Source organism: Grampus griseus (genome assembly GCF_964374135.1).
Source record: "Grampus griseus genome assembly, chromosome: 8".
Classification (NCBI taxonomy): domain Eukaryota; kingdom Metazoa; phylum Chordata; class Mammalia; order Artiodactyla; family Delphinidae; genus Grampus; species Grampus griseus.
Window position 1 is genome coordinate 96368792 of NC_139002.1, and position 24006 is coordinate 96392797.

At 39.7% G+C, this 24006-nt stretch overlaps 1 protein-coding gene across 2 annotated transcripts in view; it reads right to left on the reverse strand.

The window, feature by feature from the left end:
- The window catches only part of PHF21A (PHD finger protein 21A), a 189304-nt gene that overhangs the window by 37921 nt on the left and 127377 nt on the right, over positions 1 to 24006 (reverse strand). Inside the window, exons 6-9 of one of the 2 annotated variants that reach the window (XM_082659961.1) lie at positions 14842 to 15042; positions 8092 to 8340; positions 6753 to 6842; positions 2535 to 2828 (exon numbers count right to left, since the gene is read on the reverse strand). In XM_082659961.1, the coding sequence (XP_082516087.1) occupies positions 2535 to 2828; positions 6753 to 6842; positions 8092 to 8340; positions 14842 to 15042 (834 nt within the window). Of the gene's footprint in view, positions 1 to 2534; positions 2829 to 6752; positions 6843 to 8091; positions 8344 to 14841; positions 15043 to 24006 lie in introns of both variants that reach the window. The other variant, XM_082659960.1, reaches the window with a different exon arrangement.

Consider the following 24006-nt stretch of genomic DNA (forward strand, 5'->3'; position numbering starts at 1 on the left):
GCTGTGCCAGGTGGCCTGCTAAACTAAAACAGCAATGATTACATTCCTCTATTAGATCAACAAGAAGAAAGACCATGGAATTCACTGCTAGAAAATAATTTTTTTTTGATTTTTAAGAATTCATGGATACCTTTTTATGATATTTTTATAATCAAAATGAAAAGCTCTATCAATATGTAAGGCTGGGATATGAAAAGATATTCAAGATTTAATATGAAAAAAAAGCAAGTTACAAAGTAATATACAGTTTGATTTTGTATTTTCCTTTAGAAAGAAAATATGTGGAGGAATATAATCTAATCTGCTAATAGCAACTTTGGAGGGTAAAATTATGGGAGAAATTTACTCTCTTCAATGATTATGAAGGAATACATTTCTACAATATATATTTCTGTAACGTTTGAGCTTTCCTTTACGGTGAACAGGTATCATCTTTGTAATCAGAAAAAATAAGAAATGTAAAAATGAAATGAAACTGAAGATTCTTGTCTCCTAAAAATATCTTTATCAAAAAAGAGGTCAAAGAGAAATAGTATTTAATAATTTAAAATAACGTTTTGAGGGACTTCCCTGGTGGCGCAGTGGTTAAGAATCTGCCTGCCGGGCTTCCCTGGTGGCGCAGTGGTTGAGAATCTGCCTGCCGATGCAGGGGACACGGGTTCGAGCCCTGGTCTGGGAAGATTCCACATGCCGCGGAGCAACTAGGCCCGTGAGCCACAACTACTGAGCCTGCACGTCTGGAGCTTATGCTCCGCAACAAGAGAAGCTGCGACAGTGAGAGGCCCACACACCGCGATGAAGAGTGGCCCCCGCTTGCTGCAACTAGAGAAAGCCCTCGCACAAAAACGAAGACCCAACACAGCCAAAAATAAATAAATAAATTAATTAATTAAAAAGGAAAAAAAGAATCTGCCTGCTAATGCATGGGACACGGGTTTGAGCCCTGGTCCACGAAGATCCCACATGCCGCGGAGCAACTAAGCCCGTGCACCACAACTACTGAGCCTGCACTCTAGAGCCCGCAAGCCACAGCTACTGAGCCCGCGTGCCACAACTACTGAAGCTTGTGCACCTAGAGACCATGCTCCACAACAAGAGAAGCCACCACAACGAGAAGCCTGCACACCACAGCAAAGAGTAGCTTCTTCTCACCACAACCAGAGAAAGCCCACGACCTGCAACGAAGACCCAACGCAGCCAAAACTAACTAACTAACTAAATTTAAATAAATAAATAAAATAATGTTTTGAAACCACATTCTTTACAACTCTAATGCTCCTCAGAGGTCGTCCTTTGAGAGCCAGCACGGGACATGATGGCAGCTGGTCTACAAACACGCCCCCACCCAAACTCCTAAGCTTGGGCATCTTACTTTCATTATTTTAATATTGAAGTTCTGCTGATAATAAATTTGAAAACTCCTGATCTAAAATACATGTAAGTAATTTATCTCTAAATGTTCCTCAAAGCATTTTTGGGGGTTTGAGTAGCCTCCCCAGGAATAGAGATGTGTTCTTGCTGGTATTTCTTGATACGAGATTTTGGTACCCAGGTTCTTAGTGCCAGATCGGCTGCATTTATGAGCTGCCTGGGCAGAAAGCTGGTATTCCATGCATAAGGCTCCTCTGTTCAAGGTGGCCAAGGCAGCAGGAAGCCTTCTCATTCCCCACCATCTGGCCAGCCTCTCTGAATCATGGTCAGCCATCCAGAAGCAGAAGATTCAGGATCACCAGAGACTATTTTCAGTTGAATGAGAACTCAAGCCTGAGCAATAAGAAATAGGGCAATGACTTTTTAAATCAACTTTCTTGAAAGAGCTTTTCTTTCCACAATTCTTCTTTCTTGTCACTGGTCTTTCTTTAAATAGAATATGGTGACTGCCTATAAATCCTTTTTCTTGGTTTTAGAAATCTTTCTGTCATAGAACCCTTATGTATCTTTGGAGGTTACCTGTATTTCTATAGACTTGTGTTTTTAGGAGAAAATCTGATTTTAGAAATATAAATGAAAGGCTTCAATATCTGAGCTAAAATGTCTGTATCCTCTAGAGTTAAAAGAATGAATTTTAGAAATCTTAATTTTTTCATTGGCTCCTCACTATCTGTAATAACCAGGGAAAACCTTTGAAATGAAATCCTTTTCCTTGCTTTGTTTATTCTTCCTAACTTTCATAGTGATATCCTCATCTGGATTCTTACTGGGCCGAAATGAATATAGCATTTTCTGTTTACTACCTTATCTGTGCTTCCTGACTGAGGGCAGCAGAACCCATCTGTGAATTTCTGCTTCAGAAGCAGCAGGGGGAGCTCATTCACACAGGAATCAAAATTCATGTATAAGGGGATGGTGGGTAAAGCAACCCAACTTTCTTCAGTAAGAACAGCCCTTTTGCATTGTGGATAAATTATCACATGATAAGTAACAGACAATGGTGCTAACATAAGGAGCCGCTGAGAAGATAAAGACCCCTTACAGACTGACCAGCCTCAACGGCAAAGCTACTGCCCAAAGCAGGTGCGTACTCTTGCCTGTACCTGTTTTTCAAGGCTTGGCTTGCTAAGCTGTACAGTTTGAGGTCCAGCGAGTCTGGTGCCTGGAGTAGCTATCACAATGCTGGTGAGCTGGGCCATGGGGAACGTTTTGGCTATGGTTGCAGTCTGCCCATTGACGACACGGACGGGGTGGATGGAATTCTGGGAGGTAGGGAGGGTCGTGGGAGTGAACTTGGTCAGCATGACAGGCCTCTGGATAAGTTGAGGAGCTGCAAGCATGGGAGGAGGTGCTGGGGCAATAGGAATGTTATTCTGGGCCACAGGCTTAGGTCGAACCTATGGAGAAAGAAAGAACAATTATTGCATTACTTAAACTTCTCAAGTCCTATAAATCTTAGACATTGCCAGATCCTCTACACTATATATGTGAGTGAAATGGTATTCAGTACAAATATTAATATCCATTTTAGTATTATCAATTCTATAGATCTCAGCATATATAATATTAGAAAGATGCATCAGCTCTTAAGAGGATGCAAATGTTACCCCAGAATGTAGTTTTTCTGATTCCAAACCGTAGCTCCCTCTCCTATACCATGCCGCCTCTTCGGGCTGAGGTCAAATGCCTAATCCAGAGACTGGTCCCACCCAGAACTTGTGCCCAGTATGGTAATGATGCTGCCACTGCCCTTAATTCACGTTCTAAATTTCTTCATATCCACAGCTCAGTTCACTCCCATCTCTGGCCCTCTAACTCCCTGTTCTTGGGTGCTCCTTCTCTAAGTCTCCTTTGTGGCTTCCTCTACCTCTGCCCAATCCAAAATATAAATATTTCTCAGGGTTTTGTCCTGGTACCCCTTTTCTTCTCAATGTCCTCACTCTTCCCGGGAACTCTCACTGCATCCTACAGCTTCAACTACTATCTATATACTAAAGACTTCCACACTTGTATCTCAGGACCACACAGTTCCTTAACTTCAGAGTCATTTATTCAACTCCCTGTTACACATCTCTACTTGGAAATTTCACAAGAAGTTCAAAATCAGCATGTCCAAAACTCATCAACTTCTTCTTCCAATCTTTTCTTCTTCCTATAATCATTACATCAGTAAATGCCCCTTTCTTACTAAAAAAACTTCAGAATCATTCCTAATGCTTCCTACTCTACCTCTACTTCCTAAATCCTTCTCAGATATGTCTACTTTCTATCCTCACTACCACTACTCTAGCTGTGTTTGCTTTACTGAAACAGTGGCAGAAAACTGTGATTAAAAACATGGGATCAGCCTTGCCTGGGTTCAAATTCTGGTTCTACCACTTACTAGCTAGCTGTGTAACCTAAGATAACACACCTAATCTCTCTAAGAGTATTTTTCAAACTTTCTAAACTGTGACCTGTGGGCAAAATCCTTTCTCCTTATGCATAAGAATTTCACCTTCAGTTAACTCTCTAGCTGTATACCCCTGGAAACCTGATAAGGGAAGAATGTCAACTATGTTAGCAGGCAACACTGTTTATGGTACAAATGACCTCTTGCTGCTAAATCAAATCTAACATTTCCATTACTTGCAAAAAGCAGAGATGGAAATACGTTATTAAAAATAAACATTTTTAAGTTGTTTAAAAAAAAAAAAGACGATGAGACACCCTGCTTTGGGCTTCCTGAAATGGGGTGACTCTTGTAACTGTGCCTGTCCACTGCGGGGACCTTGAAAGCCATGCCTATAGAATTGTTATAAGATATATTAGGCTCCTGTAAGGCATAAGATTTCTGTGCTAGGGTGGCTCTCCCACTGACCTGATAAAGATCTCACTTCCCTGTACCTGAGCAGTCCCTGGACAGCCGTAGAGACTATTATATGGACTGCTATAGGGATTCCTACTGAAGAAGCTGTCTTGCTGGCAAGCTCTGGTTTCTGTCCTATATCATTCCAAGTAGACTGGTGCCAAGTGTGGCCTCTGATAGTCTTGTGAGTCTGAATACTTAGCTGCATCTAAGACAACCCTATAGTGTGTGCTGTGGATACACAACAGGAAATATGTTTCACGCTGTAACCAATACGCGTACATAGATATTTATCTATACCTAACATAAAAACTTCATGAAAAAATACTTATGTGCTACATACTCTAACATTTCCTATTGTCTTGTTCATTTTACTTAAAAACTCTGGTTACAATCCACTAAATTGATTTCACAGCCTACTAATGGGTCATGCCCCACCGTTTGAAAAACAAAGACTAAGCCTTAGATTCTTATTCTTAGATTCTTACCTGAATACCTACTTTCACAGAGTTGTTGTGAGGATTAAAATAGATAACCCATGTACAGTGCCTAGTGCAGTAAGTGGCACATTAGCAAGATTCTCTAAATATTAGCTATTGTTATTGCTGACAATGTCCTGTTTTTCCTGCCACATTCTTGACAATCTCCAATCTATTCTCCACACAGTGGTAAGAGGGAATTTTCTAAAACAAAAATCTGATCATGTCAAGTACCTGTTTGAAAGTAATTTAATGGAGCCCCACTGTTCCTAGGTAAGGCCCTAATTCCTATATAGCCTACAAGGTTCCAAAGGCTTTGGCCTATGGGCTTCTCCAGCCTCCCCTTACTCTAGCCTGAGTCAGCCACATGGCCCACTGTGCTCGGCCACACCAAATTTCCTTTGATTCCTTAAGCCGACATGTCTCTCTGCATTGCGGACTTGCATATAGGCTCTTCTCTCTGCCTGGGACATTTTTCTTCTTCCCCCAAAACTTTCTCAAGCTAACTTCACTAGGATTTTAGGTCTAAGATGGAATGTCAACTCTTCAAGGAAACTTTCTGTAATATTCTAAGAATGAGTTGGCTGTCCTTCCCATGGATTCTCAGACTACCCTGTACTTCCCATAATGGACACAGTAATTGCCTGTACATGTGTCTGAAGCCCTATGAGGCTGAGAACTATCTTGAAAACTTCATATCCATAGTTCTTAGTGCTCTTTTGATACCTAAGGTATTCATTAAGAATTTATCTGATAGACGGTTGAAATAATCTTATGTTAGCATTGCCCATCCCCTCCCCAGAGGCAATTCAGAAATCACTTATGGCCACTGACCACACACATCCTTTCCCTTCTCTCTTTGCCTGAAAGCTGAGGCTTCAGACAGGAACACCCAATCTTTCTACCAGGCAAGTCAACTCCTCTCAAGGTCCAGACTGGGACAATCATGACATTCTGCAATAAGAATGGTGAGTTCAGCCAACTGCTGGAAGAATACTCTCATGAGAATATGGGTAGAGTTGCTTGGGTCTAGGTAGAAAGTTCCCTGTGCAGCTTCCTAGTCTGAATCTTTATCATCAAGACTTTGTGTTTAAGAATGATGCTCTATGTCATCACTTTCCAGAGTAGAACCGAACGCTTCCTACCAGTTAGTGTCACTATTGTCTCCTTTCCTACTCTCCCTGGCATACAGTGAGTGGGGTGGGAGGTTGTGGGGAAGAAGTGGTAACTGCGTTCCTTCCCCACTGGCAGGCAGTTCTGGCTAAATTCTTCCAGTAAGTCAACATTATAAGGTTTAAAATGGTGCTATCTTAATTATTTTAAATTTAGGAAAATTTCCCTTTCCTTACATCCCTCTGCTACAGCCTTTCATCATTGTTAAGAAACGCTGATGATAAAACAAGCTTCTTCTCACACAGATGTAGAGAACCAAGGGGGAAAAGGGTTGGGGGTGGGATGAACTGGGAGATTGAGATTGACATATACACACTACTAAATATAAAACAGATAGCAAATGAGAACCTACTGTATAGCATAGGGAACTCTACTCAATGCTCTGTGGTGACCTAAATGGGAAGGAAATTCAAAAAGGAGGGGATATACGTATATAGCTGTATATAGCTGATTCACTTTGCTGTACAGCAGAAACTAACACAATACTGTAAAGCAACTATACTCCAATTAAAAATAAATAAAGCTTCTTTTGTGGGACCTCCCTGGTGGTCCAGTGATTAAGACTCGGAGCTTCCACTGCAGCGGGCATGGGTTCGATCCCTAGTCAGGGAACTAAGACCCACATGCTGTGCAGTGCAGCCAAAAAACAAAAAAAAACAAAAATCTTCTTCATGGTATAGAGATCAGCAGCTAGAATCCTTAGCTAAGTGGGATCTGAATACAGCTGAATTGACAAGTGCATTACAGGCTGCTTAGAAAGGGCTCACAAGGATTTTTGTCCCACCCAACCCATCACTGGGCTTGTCAACTGATTTACTCACCTGTGGAAGAAAGTTTGGACGTGGAGTGAGTCTAGGAGGGGGGATAAACTGTGGTACTTTGATGGGCTGAGGAGGTGTTGCCTGAACCTGCTAAAAAATGAGAAAAGTAAATCAGAGAGGAAAATAATTATTCAATATCAAAGATGGTATTCTTAAAGTAGTTTCAGCATCACTATTCTCTCAATCAGACAATATTTTCTATAAGCTTTCATCGTAGAATTAATCATCTGAATTAACACTGCCTTAAGAAACTTGTTTACTCTCCTGCTTGCAGGCTTTACCCCATAAAGTAAACCAACCTCATTTCTGTTTCCTTACACAGCTAACGTAGAACACAGCAAGCTCAGCAATCACAATTTCCTCTGACGTTCAAGAACTCTTGCACTTACGTATTTTATTTTTTTAACATCTTTATTGGGGTATAATTGCTTTACCGCACTTATGTATTTTAAAAGTCAACACTGGATCCAAAGGAAAATCAAACTTGCTGCCTGGACAAATGGGCTTTTTCCTAATATAAGAGCTTTACATAACAGTGAACGGCTTTATTCCTATAGAGAATGTTCTAACTCTCAGCGTCCGGCTGAGTGATTTGGTTACTCCCCTAAAGATTCCTGGGTAAGTAGTAAAGCTTCACTTTAATGCCCTCTAGTTTCACTCACCACTGGTCATTATTCGAAAGCCACTAAGAGCTCTTAGCTTCCATTTTAAGAACGGACATTTAAACTACAATTTGGGTATATTCTGAAAACAGTTTTTAGACAGTTTTACCCTAGAAATCTCAAGAACAATTTTTATTCAAGTGCTTCTTCCTTCTAGGGATCTTCTTTCTGATGGACCTTGGACATGGACACTGTTATTTGTGAGTTTCTTGAAAAATTTTTAAGTGCCCAACTAACTCCAGTACTTCCTGAGTGCAATTTCAAGGAAGAGTGTACTAAAAAAATTCACGGCATTTTCCCCAAATTGGTAACATAGCACCAGAGAGTTTAAGCACTCTAGTTTCACAGGAAGGAGTGTGGTTAGGATAGAGGGAGAGATACATGAAACAGTGTAAATGCCTCTGTGAAGGACATTTTCCCCCCTTAAGTCAAGTCATCCTTTGGCCTCAGATAATACCTCAAAGAGTTTTGATCCTTGGTGTAAGAACACCTCTATAGTTATTTAAATAGATAGCAGGAATGCCATATTCCCTTGTCAGCCCCGAAGGGGAATCTGGTATGGTAGAAGAGTGATGGAGACTGAAAAATCCAGCAGGAGCATAAAATGGATATACTCTACAAATGCATATCCTGAACCCTCGCATGTGGGCACACATGAGTAGCAGCTGCTGGCTTACCAGAGTGACTGTGTTTTTTGCCACAATTTGGACAGCCTCTGCCCCAGGCCCAGTGACCTTACTAGACGTCTGGAGGTTGACTGGTGTGTTCTGCACATCAGTGCTGAGCACAGCCTTCTGACTGTTGATGGCGGTCACCATAGCAATGGTAGGTCTCTGGCCCACAACAGAGGCAGGCATGGTCGCAGTTGCTGCTTTCAAGACGAGAGGTAGTGTCTTTGTGGTAATCATAGAAGCTGTAGTTACAGTCTTCTAGGAGACATGGAGAACAGACATTAGGACGCTGAAGTGTCATCCCACTAAACAAAATGCTAGCCTCCAGAAGAAAACAAAGCAATAATTCTCATCATCAGTCAAGTTTCTTGGTGTAACAACATTTCTTTTGTGTACATAAAGCACAGTTCTTGCTATACGAAGAGGCAATCTCTAGTTTGCCAGAGTTCTCAAATTTAGCTTTAAGTTCACAGTAATAACTGCAGACTAATATGGGCACAGGGTTCTCAACAAGGAAGGGGGTGGGTTTACAGATACAGAATATGAGTATACCTATTTCTTCTGATTTTTCTAATTCTTTGCTTGCTCTCAATTAATTTAAATTTTGTAGAAGTTGCAAATCAATGAGGTACACACCATCTCCATCATTAATTGCTACAACCTCATCAATATGAAGAAAGCTATCATATAATTCTGGATATCTGCCTCCTGTGACACAAAGGCTGGGATAAAATGACAGGGTCTTTTAATTCTTTTGAGTGCCACCCTGGAGAAGAGGAAGGGCAACTCACATAAGAATTAGTACAATTGTTGCCTCAAAGGCAGTAAATCCCAAACTCTAGATAATGAAACCTATTAACCAACTCGTATAGTAAATACCAGCTCTTGATACCAAAGGGATATGAATCACAATCTACAATCTTTGCTCTGCAGGACTGCTGCAGAAGTGAGGAAAGATCCAGAAAAGGGCGACAAGGTGGAAACAAACACCTGAGTTTCAGAAAGTCTTATAGATCAGAGTCTGAACTGAGGTGAGAGGACTTGACTGACGCTCCACAAGCGCTACTGCAGCTCTGAAGCTGTATTTTTCTAGACTTTCTATTACAGTAATTAAAGGAGCCAGCTACAAAAAAAGAAAATATAAACGACCTGATTTCATGGCATACACACCTATCCAATGCTACTAGTCACTCAAGATAGAGATGTTTCAGAAACGTGAAAATATACCTGGTCTAACTTGTTGGTTCTGATTTTGATATTATTTCACCTTTTTCTTCTTACTTGCACTGTTCAGTTTGGTAGCTAATAGCCTCATGCAGGTATTCAAATTTAATGAAAACAAAATAAAAATTAAAACATCAGTTCCTCAGTCACACTAGCCACATTTCCCATGTTTACAGCCACACATGGCTAGTGGCTACCAAACCGGACAGTGGAGCTTTCCAACACTACAGAAAGTTCTATTGGACAGCACTGCCCTCGACCAGGGAAAAGGACCCCACTCTCCCTGAAACAGATCTGAACAAATTCCTTTGTGAATTTCTATTTCAGTGTCTATGCAAGCCCTTGTGTATTGTTTGGTTCTAAGTAATTTTTCTGCCTTAAACACATACATGCATGTATTATCTAATATTTTAACAACTTTTTTTCTTTTAACCTAAACAATGTCATAATCTGGCCCTGTCTATCCCATCACAGCCTAATGAGCAATCCTTATTGATGCCTGCAATTAAAATCACCCAAATATGTTCCTCTTCTCTAAGTCAACAATACAGAATGGCTCATTCTCCTTGCCACTGTCCTCTCAAGTGTGAAATGGGAGTAAAAGGGGGAACACGGATAATTATTTATTTTGGGAGGTAGCAGGTCATCCTGCCTATCAGTGATGAAAACCAAATAAAAGCTAAGTGCTATTTATCATCAGAAATGTTACAGTAGTGTAGCAGCGGGACTGACTTTGTATTACCTGCTATTTTTAATATGTGTTTTTAACCCAGTGTGATATTAGCGCTCTCCATCAATTTAAAACATTCAAATACAAAGAACTTTTTGAAGTGGTGAGCAAGTCACACCAGATGGCATTCAATCCTGGTGCCAACACAGGTTATGGAAGAAAAGCTCTAGTCAGCAGAACTCGCTGACATGGATTTTAAAAACAGTCATGCGTGTTGGTTCCACTTTAAAAGAGGGTCAATATACTTTTGTTTAAAACATCCTTGATCAGGTAAGTCATTAACAATCTTTTGAATATTTTTTCTTAAAAAGTGAGTAAAACCTCAAACTCACCTGATTTATATACTTAGCATTACCTGCAACACTAAAAAGCACTGAATTCTAACAAGTCTGTTCATATGTTAGGTTAGTCAAGTCTAGTCATGTTAGGTTAGTCATGTTAGGTTAGTTCATGTTAGGTTAGTCAAGTCTAGTCATGTTAGGTTAGTCATGTTAGGTTAGTTCATGTTAGGTTAGTCAAGTCTAGTCATGTTAGGTTAGTCATGTTAGGTTAGTTCATGTTAGGTTAGTCAAGTCTAGTCATGTTAGGTTAGTCATGTTAGGTTAGTCATGTTAGGTTAGTTCATGTTAGGTTAGTCAAGTCTAGTCATGTTAGGTTAGCATTTTTATTCTACTTTATAAATATTTGGTTGTAGCTAATTTCACTCCATGTGAAATTCTAGCATCTACGTAACTCTCTTTGTATACAGAGGCACAAGACCTAGTACTATATGCACTGATGAAAAGCTTTTGAAGACTACATTTATTTGCAAACCATTTACTGACACCAGGTATTGACACAGGTACTGCTTAGATCTTCACTCCTGGTCTGGTGCTTATTCTACTGTTAAGTACTAGGGAACATAAATCAAACTCCTGGAGTTCCGAGTTTAGATGACAGAGAGAATCTAGAATTTTGATAGTCAAACCGAATGAAAACCTCTGAATTGTTCTGGCAGGAGGAAGAGAGGACAGTGAGGAAAGGTGCCCAGAAAAAAAAAAATTATTTTTATGGAAGCTGTGACTAGTCCTTGGCTGGTTGATGCTATCCAAGTATGATCACCTTCAAAAGATGACAGCAGTTTCCCCAGTTTCATGAAGGGGTTCTTTACGAACAAAACCCAAACGGCATGAACTAGAAGTTAATGCAGAAAATACATGGCAAGAAGCACTAACAGCAAAATCCTTTTATTTTTTTGCTAAGTTTTTTTTTTTTACCTGCAAGGCATGAGGTATCGATTTAAAAAAGATAAACTCCAACGTACAAATCAGAACTTAGAGGGATTATTACTATGGGCTCTAATTAACTTCCACACCAATTTAGGCTATTTGTTTAATTTTTAAAAAATTTTATTTATTTTATTTATTTATTTTTGGCTGCGTTGGGTCTTCGTTGCTGCGTGCAGGCTTTCTCTAGTTGCAGCGAGCGGGGGGCTACTCTTTGTTGCAGTGTGCGGGCTTCTCACTGCAGTGGGTTCTCTTGTTGCAGAGCACGGGCTCTAGGCACATGGGCTTCAGAAGTTGTGGCACGCGGACTCAGTAGTTGTGGCTCGAGGACTCTAGAGCACAGGCTCAGTAGCTGTGGCACACAGGCTTAGTTGCTCCGCGGCATGTGGGATCTTCCTGGACCAGGGCTCAAACCCGTGCCCCATTGGCAGGCGGATTCTTTACCACTGCGCCACCAGGGAAATCCCTATTTGTTTAATTTTGAATGGAAGGTAACTGTTGTACACTCGGACAACTATCAATAGAACCCCTCCTCCTTCTGTCTATGAGGGTTTATTTTCTGTTTGGTTTTATTAACTGCATTCTTCTTTACATTTGTACTCATTTAAAATGACAAAGTTGTGAATTTAAGTTGAAGGGTATGCCTGTGTTCAACTATTCTTTCATTTTTTTTCTGTAGTTTGGAAAAATTTCAAAATATACATACAAACATAAGCTGGAGTTAGCTAAGGAAAGGGGACTGATCCTCCCACTGCCCCGTGACTTGGTACATACTAATCACCTGACTTAGAATAAAACACTTTCTCATCCTAGCACTTCCTCCCTGCCCATGCCGATTGCTAAATTAATAGTTAATCCTTTCTGGACTTAGAAATTTAGTATATGCCATGTATTAAACTTCCCATTTGTCCTTGACCTCATGAATCTTTAATGACTCCCTATGACTGCCAAAACCCCCAAAAGTTCTGCCACATATTGGAGGGCTTCCACAAGCTAGCCTCTTCCTACCTTCTGGTTTTATGTCCCTCTCCACCATTTCCTGGAATCCACGCTCCAGCCACATCAGCCTACTTGCTATTTCCAAGACACGCATTTACTTTTTTGAGTCCATACTTCTGTTCACATTGTTCTTTACACCTTGATGCTCTTCCCCCTGTGCTCCATCACTGAAATCTCACTTATCTGTCAAGGCCCTGATCAAAAGCCACCTCCTTTATGAAGCACTCTCTGATCCCTCTAGTCAATATTACTGTCCTCTGGTATTTTCACAGGTGCGTTCATTTTATTCTTCTTTGTTAGCTGTTTAAATCTTCCCCTCCTCTAAATCTGTTAAGTTCTTGAAGACAGAAATTCTGTCTTATTTACAAGACATTGCCTAGCAGAAAGCTTGCATATAGTAGAGACTCAATAAACATTTACATAATGAATGAAAATAATTATCATAGTTTACCAGATTCTAGGCAGGGACCATTACTACCTCTTTGTATACCAGAAGCTCTCGTATAAGGAGCATGTGATAAATAATGATTGACAGTTTACTATAAAAACAAAACCCAATAACCTAGAGATCTTATGGCTTTTAACATTAAACAAAACAAAATAATATAAAACAAGCTTAGCTAAATCAATTAAATATATCAGGTGGGCTACCAGATGGAGGGATGCCACATAACACTGTTTTGGGGATAGCCCTAGGCCCCTTACTATTACCATCCCAAAGCAGCACAGAACTCAGATTACCAGGGAAGGAAATAGCTATTGTAAGTATTATATAAGTATTTTCTCTGATTTGTGTGATATGGAATGGTACTTGAACAGAAAGTTTCCATGGGTTAGGAGAGAAAATTCCTAGTACCAGGAAACAATGAATTCTACCACACTCCTTCCATGTAAACACTTTCTGATCAAATTGTACTTTGAGAAGAGAACAACCAATCCAACTCTGTTTAAAACTCCAAAAAAAGTAAACTGATAGGCAATCTTTTAGAAGAAATATAAATACTGGTCAGGGGGGTTTTAAAGTCAGTTTGAATGCCTAATTTCCAAATAGCCTTGGAGGTTAGGGTAAAAATGATGTAGGCCACTCTAGCTACCTGATTTACAACAGGGATTCTTCATTTTCCTTCTTTGGCATTTTATATAATGTTGGCATTTCTTTTTTTGGTATTGTATGGCAGTCTACAGTAGCGAATGGGCAGAATTTTTAACCAGAACATCTGGGTTCAAATCTTGGCTCCACCATATAATAGATATATGATTTTAGGTAATTACTTAATTTTTCTGTGCCTTAGTTTTCTTTTCTAAAAAACAGAGATAATAATAATACTGTCCTTAGTAGGGATGGGGTGAGGACTGCGTATGTTATACGTGTAAAGTGCTTAGGAGAATGCCAGTATATGGTAACCTCTATTAACTGTTAACTATCTTTAGTAATCTTCAGTATTTTTGTAAGTAACGTATTCTTCATTTGCAAAATATTGTATATGAACCAGCCCAATGTCCGTAAGTGGTGACTAACCAAGTAAACTAAAATCTTTTTCTCTACATATAGATACAGTGAAGATGGTGTTGGTGGGTGAGAGGTGTCCATGCTTAGGTTTCAGAAGATCCCAAAGTCTTTAAAACCATGTGCAAAAATGACTGTATTAGGTGTGAGTGTATTTTTCCAGGGAGGGAATCCATGGCTTTCAACAGAGTCTTAAAGGAGTCTGGGACCTCCAAAGATCAAGAACCACTGCTCAAGTGTCCCATTTTAAAAGGTATGCCCACACTACATGTAAGTATGTGGAGATCAAGCTTGAACACTTTTCTTAATAGAAACATTCCCAAATATGTCCTTTTTGTGTGTCTTGATTGCCTCAATATCCTTACATTATATGGTAGTGCAAATGCCCTTTTCAGGAAAATCATTTGCACAGCTACACCAGTTAGCATATTATTAGGCTTCCCACCCCTTAGTGCTATTTTTGACCTGTAGCTTCCATTTCAGATTTCCTTTACTATGTGAGAACAGATACATATTCTCATATGAGACGAACTGGACTTGGAAATGAATATTTCATTTCTATGAAATACACCACCTTCTAAATGCCTCTTTCTACCTGGTTCCATGGGTATTGATCCTGGAATATCTCCACATCTAAAATTGCTAAGAATTCCAGAAAAACAAATTCCTGAGGGTCAAGTCACAAAGACTTTTAGAACAAGTGCAAACAAATACTTCCAGAAGTTCAAAAGAAGACTTTAATTCTGTTCTAATAAAGAGAAGTGATTTTTCGTTGTCACTGATTACCTTTTCTCCTTCTTTGGACAGATGGGAAATCAGTTTAACTTTTACTCCTTGGTAATGTCATTTCCTTCAGGCAATGAATTTCAAGTGATTATCATCCCAGTACAGTATAAAAAAGTAACCAAAATAACCTTTGTTTAGTGCTGGTTGAGGTTGTTAACATAGTCTGAAACAGGACCTAGTTCTCCATGACCCATAGCAAATCAGCCTACAGCACGAAGCCCGAGGTGCTCCATCCACACTTGTACCTGTGAAGCAGTCAGGCTGGGAGAGGATGCAGCCGACTGGGCGTGGTGGTGGTACTGCTGTTGCTGCTGTAGCTGCTGTAGTGGTTGCTGCTGTGCTGTTTGTAGTTTGTTTTCAGATTGTGGCAATGGCTGTATTTGGAACTTGTCTGGTTGTTCTTGCTTTACTATCAGGTTCTTCCGAAGCTGTTCAACTACTCTTTTCTACAAAGGAGGACAAAAAAGAATAAAATCTATGAGAATATTGTTCTATCTCAGCTGTATAGAAATAGGCAGCAATTATATTCCTCTGACACCTTTTCTGTAACTAGCTTATTCTAGATCTTGTTACCTCTAAAATTTACAGATTAGACAACTGAGGAGAAACCCATGTCATAAGTAACGTTTTATATCAATCTATAAAGGGAAACAGAGGCACAGATGAGAAGAAAAGCTAATGGAGGTCGCATAGCAGAGCTGAGACTCCTTGACTATTATTATTTAGTGTGCTGGGCTGGAAGGGCAGTATAACGTAGCAGTGAAAACACAACTCTGCAAACATACTGCCTCAATTCAAATTTCAGTTTTGCTACTTACCAGTTATATGATGTTGGTCAAGCCACTTAACCTATCTGTGCCTCAACTTCCTGTTCTGTAAAGATGAGGTGATTAATAATATCCTTAGGATTCTTACGAGTACCAAACTGCCTCACGTAAAGTACTCGGAACTATGAGTGGCACACACTTGGTCATTTATTTATTTTTTTTGCATCTGATAACATACATACCAGTTATGCTACAGTAATTTTTGTTAATCAAACAAACATCATGTATCTAATGGCAGTTTCAAACATTAAACAGACTTTTAAACAAAGAAACCTTGATCCCAGCACTATGCAATATACACAACAGACATTGTAAATAACTGAAACATGTAACTCATGAGCACTGCTTTGCTGGGACAGGATCTGTGAAAACACATGCATTTGCTTAGGCAGAGTAGTGTTTTAGCTATACGGGATGAAAATTTTTAATTAAGGTTTTTTGAATTTTCTGTCCTTGTTGAAATCCAAGAAAATGGTGCATTTGGAAACCTTCATTACTATAATAATACATTTCAACAAAAGGTAAGCTCCACGCGGCTATGGATTTATTTTGTTCACAACTAAACTCTGCATCTAGAACTACGGTGGCTAAGTAAATGTTCTCATTCTCTTCACATGATGTGTGAAGTGATGGAACCAAAGACCAGCAAATGGCTCAGAGAAAATATAATAACCATTTGGGGTCAGACCTGGGTTCTGACGCTCCTGCCCTAATGGCTGGAAGAAAGTATAAGCAGCACTCCTCGCCTACACTTTCAAGTGAATTCACCAGCTGAGGTTTGTTATTTCTGGCAAAAATAGATTACTGTCTTCTCATATAGATTTAAATAGAGAAGAAGTAAATGAAGATCTTTAAATAAGGGGTTAAGTGAAACCATAAGGGCCGGGTTGATTTCACATTCCTGCCTATGATTCTAACCAACTTCACTACACACACTCTCTAAAGAATCCAAACCTGCAGGTTACTTCCTTGACATATTTGAACATTAAAACATTTACAAAATGGATTTTTAAAAACTTTAAGTCAATACAAAATACATTCTTGAGAAAAATTTTAATATTTTTATTACTGATTCTTTTTAGGCAATGAAAATATCACATAAAGGCCAATTTGGCAGGGCAAGGGGGGTGGGCAGGTCTGCTATACTTTGTACTCTGCTAGCACCACCTCTTTGAGCAGTTAAATATTAAAAAGAAAAGATGTAGAGTCCAAAGTCTTTCCAGAAACCATCTGCAGAATACTAAAAATACAAATTAATAAAAAAATTCTTAAAAAATAACTTTCAAGTCTTCAAAATCCTATTTCTCAAGTGTAAAACTTAGGTAATTGAATAGATATAGTTTAAGAGAAGGGGAAGTAACAGTAGCGGTGGCATGGATAATCCTGAGTACCACATGTAGACTTTATTGCTTGGTGACTGCCAGAACAATAAGACATTTAACAATTAAGTAATTATTTAGAGTTGCTTTCAGTCCCCCTCCCCAACATATTAATCAGCATTAATCAAACATATTAACAAACTAGCTAAAGTACAGCATCATTCTTAGTCCCTTTACCAAAACAAAAACAAACCCCCCCAGCTCAAATCAGGGGGAGGAGAGAAACCAGGAGGAAATAATACAAACACAAATGTGACACCTGCCAAAAAATAAACTTTGAATAAAAACAGCACAGGAGGGCTTTCCTGGTGGCGCAGTGGTTGAGAATCTGCCTGCCAATGCAGGGGACACGGGTTCGAGCCCTGGTCTGGGAAGATCCCACATGCCGCGGAGCAACTAGCCCCGTGAGCCACAACTACTGAGCCTGCGCGTCTGGAGCCTGTGCTCCGCAACGAGAGAGGCCGCAATAGTGAGAGGCGCGCGCACCGCAATGAGGAGTGGCCCCCACTAGCCGCAACAAGAGAAAGCCCTGGCACAGAAACGAAGAGCCAACACAGCCATAAATAAATAAATAAAATTAAAAGAAAAAAAAAATTAAAAGAAAAAAAAAACAGCACAGGAAACGAAATAATTACTATACCAGGCACAAAAGGAAAGGGTGTTTTTCTCCTCTATAGCTGTTTTTAGGAAATACAGTGTGCTCTCCTACTTACTGCCTAACCGGGTTAAACTAGAAGCAAGAGACAAAGCTTGGAACCCACTCCCAGTGTTTTGTACAACAGAAGGGAACAGTAGGGGAAAGAACAAGAAAGGGACGCAGGCTAGAGTACTCTGAAGCCATATGGCTAGAGCAAGGTGACAACCAATCAGAACCAGAATCAGAAACGTGGGAGTCAGTGAGTCACGATGCATTCACAACTGTTCCTCCCCCAGGGCCTGAAACTAAGCGAGGAGGGGAGATGGGATCAAAATACTCGCAAACTTTCATTAGTCCTTGAGAAGAGGAAAAAAAGAAGAGAGAGAGAGCTGTGCAGATTGGACACGGGTCAGATCATATGAGGTGAGTAATGCTTTCTTTGAAAGAAGGCGCTGGCATATTTCAGAGAGCCGCTCAGAAATGCATTGTCCTGGCAGTCCTTGCTGTGTTCACCAGAAGCCTAGAAGAATACCCAGAATATAGTTGTGCACGTCTATGAAATTTTTTAAAAAGATCAACGGTCAGGGGAAGCACTGTTGCCTTCTGTCAAATAAACTATTCACTGCATTTTGAAAACCAATGATCTAAAGTTAGGTGAGCTCTGCAGTGGAGGCGCTCCTTAGGTGTACAGAGACCCTGCACACTCTTTTAAGGACCAACTAATAAAGGAGAGTTGCCCTGTGCAGTGGCTGGCTTTTCTAGGCTCCACAATCCAGTCTTGTTCTAGTTCAGCCTTGCAGCTCTGGCAAATACCACAGTCACATTAACTCCAGCAGGACCCCAGTCTGGGTCAGTACCAGTTCTGGGTGGCGGTGAGAGAATACAGCTGTAATATTTCATAAATGTCAGCTTGTGGTATCAAGCAAAGTCCCTAAGAAGCCTCGTCTCCACCGGAAGTGAGACTATATTCTTCTACCATTCCTTTGTCTTAAACAAAGAAATCATGACTTCTGCTGGTCACTGATGCAGGTTATACTGGCCTGAACAACTGGATGTTTTCAATGTTGTTCACATATAAAGGAGACCTTTAAACGTAGCTAATTATCTTGGAACGTTATCCTGAAGCTTTCAGAAAAGGCTAAGTCTCACAAACTGGCCATTCATCACTCACTAACAAGTTAATGAGAGCTAAAGAAGCGGGGGGGGGGGGGGTAAAGCAATTACACTCCAATAAAGTTGTTAAAAAATAAAATTAAAATTAAAAGCGGGGGTGGGGAACAAAAGAAAGGAAAAAGGAAAAGCTGGAAAGAATGAAGGCAGAAGAGAGAGAGAAAAGTTAACAATTTATTACCTTCTCTCCTTAATATATTTTCTATAAACAACAGGCCAATGTGCCAGGTATCCAAAATGGCAAGTACCGCCCCCCTCAATGCATCTGTCAAGAACTGCTCCATAAACCCAGAATGGGATTCCAAGCCTCCAATTCCCTTGACATGCGCATTGCTAGGTTTCATCAGGGCTTGCTCAGGCAGAAGGGTTCACAGAGCCTCTGACACTTGAAGTCACAGTTTCTGAGACAGGTAGTCACCGTGATCAATATTGTGACATTCAGCGATACTATCAACGTGTTCACATGACAGCAAGACAGATTCCAAAGAAAAACACAAAAGTTTATCAGTCCGATTCAACAGAAAATCGGGTTCATTTTTCTGCTACGGAAGTCAATCATTCCAAGTGCCATGGCCTTGGTCAATACAGAAGGGAGATGGAGTGGTGGAAGAACAGCCCCTACCCCTCCAATCGAGCCACCAATTTATTTCCATCCAATCCTCACACAAATCTTAGAAAGCTTCTCTCAAAAGCAAATGCAGGGCTTCCCTGGTGGCACAGTGGTTGACAGTCCGCCTGCCGATGCAGGGGACGCGGGTTTGTGCCCCGGTCCGGGAAGATCCCATGTGCCGCGGAGTGGCTGGGCCCGTGAGCCATGGCCGTTGAGCCTGCATGTCTGGAGCCTGTGCTCCGCAACAGGAGAGGCCACAACAGTGAGAGGCCCACATACCGCAAAAAAAAAAAAAAAAAAAAAAGCAAATGCAGGCACAAGACCTGTCCTCCACAACTGGACGCTGGTGCTTCAAGGCTCCGTTTTTCCACACAGTCACTCAGCTTGCTTGTGTTCCACTCAGCATTATCTGTTCTTGAATCAATTATGAGAGGGCCACATCCACCCAGACATCTTCCTACACAGTACTGCCTTAAAAATTCATCCTTGTTTCCTCTATGATCAACCACACAATCAGAAAATATAACCTCCCCCCTCATACCAGAAACTGGTAGACTTGTAACTTGTCACAAATCCAGAAAGTCAAGAACAAACCCTACCCATCTTCATACCTAAAATGCAATGAAAAATCTTTCCAGGTTTTCAGACTCACCAATTGCCCAAATGAAACCAGGGATACTACATTTTTTGTGTGCATAAAAACTAACATGGAGAAATTTACATTTCTTAATAAAATCCGAATTTACCCAAAGAGAAGAGAGGAGAAAAATAACCTTTCTACTGTCCAACTGAAAGTCAACCAACTGTTTTTATAAGTAACACCAATATTCAACAACACTGAAGATACAGGAAAGAGATTACATGAGTCTTCAGAATGCTGCCTCATAATTATCCTCTAAACAATAGGGTATGTTACTGGCATAACATTAATGACAAAATTACAATCCAGAGTAAAAGGTATGTGCTGTTTAAAGAAAATAGAAAATTAAGTGAAGATTCCACCATTTTATGAACAAAGACACAGGAACAAGAAGCAATAAACTCAAAATAAGCTCCTTCTTGATGTGATATATTACTGAAATTCAATGAGAGAATATGTACTGAAGTTATCAGAGGGAATGTTTAGGGGAGACACACAGAATAGAATTCTGACAGGAGAGTAGGAGGAAAAATATTGGTGGCAGCATCTATAAAAATATACTTAGGGGAATTTCCTGGCAGTCCAGTGGCTAGGACTCAGGGCTTTCATTGCCAGGGCCCAGGTTCAATCCTGGGTCAGGGAACAAGCTGCGTGGCATGGCCAAAAAAAAAAAAAAGTGTGTGTGTGTGTGTGTGTATACACACACACACACACACACACACACACACATATACATGCATATTTAGATAAAAATAACTGTTTCATTCATTTTGTAAGGCCCTAGAAGGTTTTCCCCCAAACTCTCCAATATTCAGTTTCAGGGTTAGAATTAGACAAATAGCTTCTAACCTTATAAGCCTTATTTAAAAGGAATATATTCTTGAAAAACACTACCTGTTTGACAGAGCAGCATCTACAACCTCATCTTATACAGTGAACTGTGTATGTTGTCTTCTAAAGAGGATCTGTTTGGTCATAGAGAGCTGGGAACATAGTCATGTTATAGTTCTTCACAAGGTGTCATGGAATTTGAACAGTACAATTTAGATGAATTAAGGAACAGCAGCAGTTGGAATTATCAGGGTTTTTTTTTCAGTAAAGTTCAAAATTCTCTACATGGATGCTTAACAGATGGTGGAGAATGCATAAGTCATGATACTGATTAGACTCTGGCTTCTTTAATTAAAAAATATTCTTTGGGGTTTACTCTTCCTTCAAAATACACACACACACGCACACACACATACACACGCTGATACGTACATCAATAGGTTTTACATCCCATCTCCACAGGAGATTAGACCTTTTATTCATATCAATGGGATTTATATCCCATTTCCATTGGGGATTAGACCCTTTATTTGACAGCCTGATTGAAATGCAGTTTACTTTTTTCTTATTTAGCTCATTCACGCTCTAATAGGTAAACTCAACCCCACCTTTCCCCAACTCCTTATGCATGACTATAAAGGACTGCTAAGACTGCTATAGTCAAATTCTGTCTAAATCGAGGAACCCTTCTAAGAACCTGGGGACTGTCTTTAATTTGCATCAAACAAGAAAAAGTGTAGCTGTTTACTCAAGAGAGATGGGTCCCTGGAGAACTACAGTGCTTCAATATGTAACATACCCAGATGCTAGGACAAAATAGTACCAACACAGAGACAGACTAAAAAAGAGCACTGCATGCTGGGAATGGTAGTTGTAATATATTTCTCTATAATAAAAGACGAACGAAGCCAAAATCAGGACCCAGTTTGCTTGCATTTAAGTTCTCTATGTTTCTTTGAAGTACTAAGCTATACTGTCCTGCTTGCTTCAGAAAGATGTTGAAGATCAAATGAATTAATGGTAGGGAGTGCTTAGGAAATTGTTGAGGGCAATGTGAAAATCAGAGATGATAACCCATAAAAAATACAATTTCTCTAGTGTGAATTTTCAGGTAAGAGCAGCAGCTAATTAAATGTGACTTTTCAATGTCAATTATCTTTCTTTTTTTTCCAATTTTTAAAAAATTTTTATTTATTTATTTATTTATTTATGGCTGTGTTGGGTCTTCGTTTCTGTGCGTGGGCTTTCTCTAGTTGCAGCAAGCGGGGGCCACTCTTCATCGCGGTGCACGGGCCTCTCACTGTCGCGGTCTCATTTGTTGCGGAGCACAAGCTCCAGATGTGAAGGCTCAGTAGTTGTGGCTCACGGGCCTAGTTGCTCCGCGTCATATGGGATCTTCCCAGACCAGGGCTCGAACCCGTGTCCCCTGCATTGGCAGGCAGATTCTCAACTACTGCGCCACCAGGGAAGCCCCTCAATTATCTTTCAATCATTTTATTTTTAACACCTAGTCAAACATTTTATGTTTGTTCAAACCTCGTTTTTTTTTAAAACGAGAATCACCAAAAAAAGTACAATTAAGAAAGAATGCTACCTGTTGCCTTTTTATCTCATAAATCAAGGTTATTGGGGAATATTTTCCTGTGTAGAAATCTAGGTATGGCCCGGATTTCTTATACCTTCATTAGTGGTTCAGGGCCATATTCTGAATGCATAAAATAGATGTCCAATTTAAATGTAGCCTGACCCAGCAAAGACCCTAAATACAGTAATGAGAACAGCAGAATAAAACATAAGAACCATTTATAATCTGCGCAATTTAGCTGTTTGCTAATATAGAAAAGTGTCTGAATCACTGTTTGTACCACAGTGAGATATGACACAAAGGTTATTAATTTGTAAATTAAACTCCAGTTCAGTAAAATGCATGGCCCTCTGTAACTATCTGTTACAAACCTGCACATACCACCAGCTTGTCATTCATCATTCCATGGCTCTACCCCCCAACTTAAAAAGCAGCATTGCCTTGTTAATGTCAGAGCTGTCCCATACACTATAGAAATTCTCTCACTGCTCTGCCCTGAAGCTGTTATGGTTTTCCTCACAAAAGAAATATGATTGGAAATGGCTGCACAGTAGCTGTCCCTGACAAGTTGGATATGAAAGTACAATTTAAGCACAATAATGATCCTAAAATGGGGGGAGGGAAAAGGAAGAAGAAAACCAAAAACCTGTATTATTTTACAAAATACTGCTCAGATACAACAGATTGTTTTGCTTACTCCAAGCTCTGGGTACACTGGAGATAATGTAGAAAGCCCTCTTTTCACAGAAACACAAGACATAATCAGATTCTGGGAGAGGTAAATATAATAGATTATCTAACCAAATTCTACACAGAATACACGTACTAAGTCATGGATCAATCATTTCCAAAGGCAAGGATATATTTTAACAATCCTCAATTCTGCAGTTTTTGCTTAAAAGAGAGAAAAAAGACAGACAACAGTATTAGAACAATATACTGTGTCAGGCAGGATATATCAGGTAGAAAATATTTTTTTATAAAATGTAATGTTTACCTTACGTTTAAACAAAAGTAGGTCTTATAAATCACTAAACACTGATATTCTGAATAAGTATTTTAACAAAAGTACAACCTGAACAATACTCTTGATGCTTAAAAACATGTTTTTTATCACCTGCCATAATAGGATAAACACGTAGATTAAAAGGTTCCAAAGCTACTGAATGAATATCTTTTAATTTCACAAAAAGTATTCAGCATTTCAGTAGTTTATCACCAAGTACTTGTTACAATCGCTTAAAGAAAAAAAATGAACAGTGTTACATATTTACTTTCTGACAAGACCCCACATAAAACAACAGAGGAAGCAATTCTATCACCTACGTAGGCTGCCAAGATGAGGGATAGTCAACTTCAAGGGATTGGACCTTCCAAGACACGTGACAGAGGATGATTTGCACTACTTTGTAGTTAGTCTGAGTTTTCTGCATCAGAAAGAGAAGAAACCTGAACTCATCTTTCAGAATTTCAGAGCAGGTTTGATTTTTTGTTTTAAACTGTCAGTACTAGAAATATTACTAAAGAGAGAGAGCTTCAGCACTATAGGGGAAAAAAAAGCATGAACAAAGCATTTTGTTAAAAATTTTAAATTTTTATTAAATCTGAGGTGTGAAGAAAAACATTTTTCATAGGTTATGAAAATTACTAAATCCAATTCACAAATCTCTACACAAATATTTCAGGTCTTTACACACACACACATGCAAGCACATACTCTAACTTTCAGAA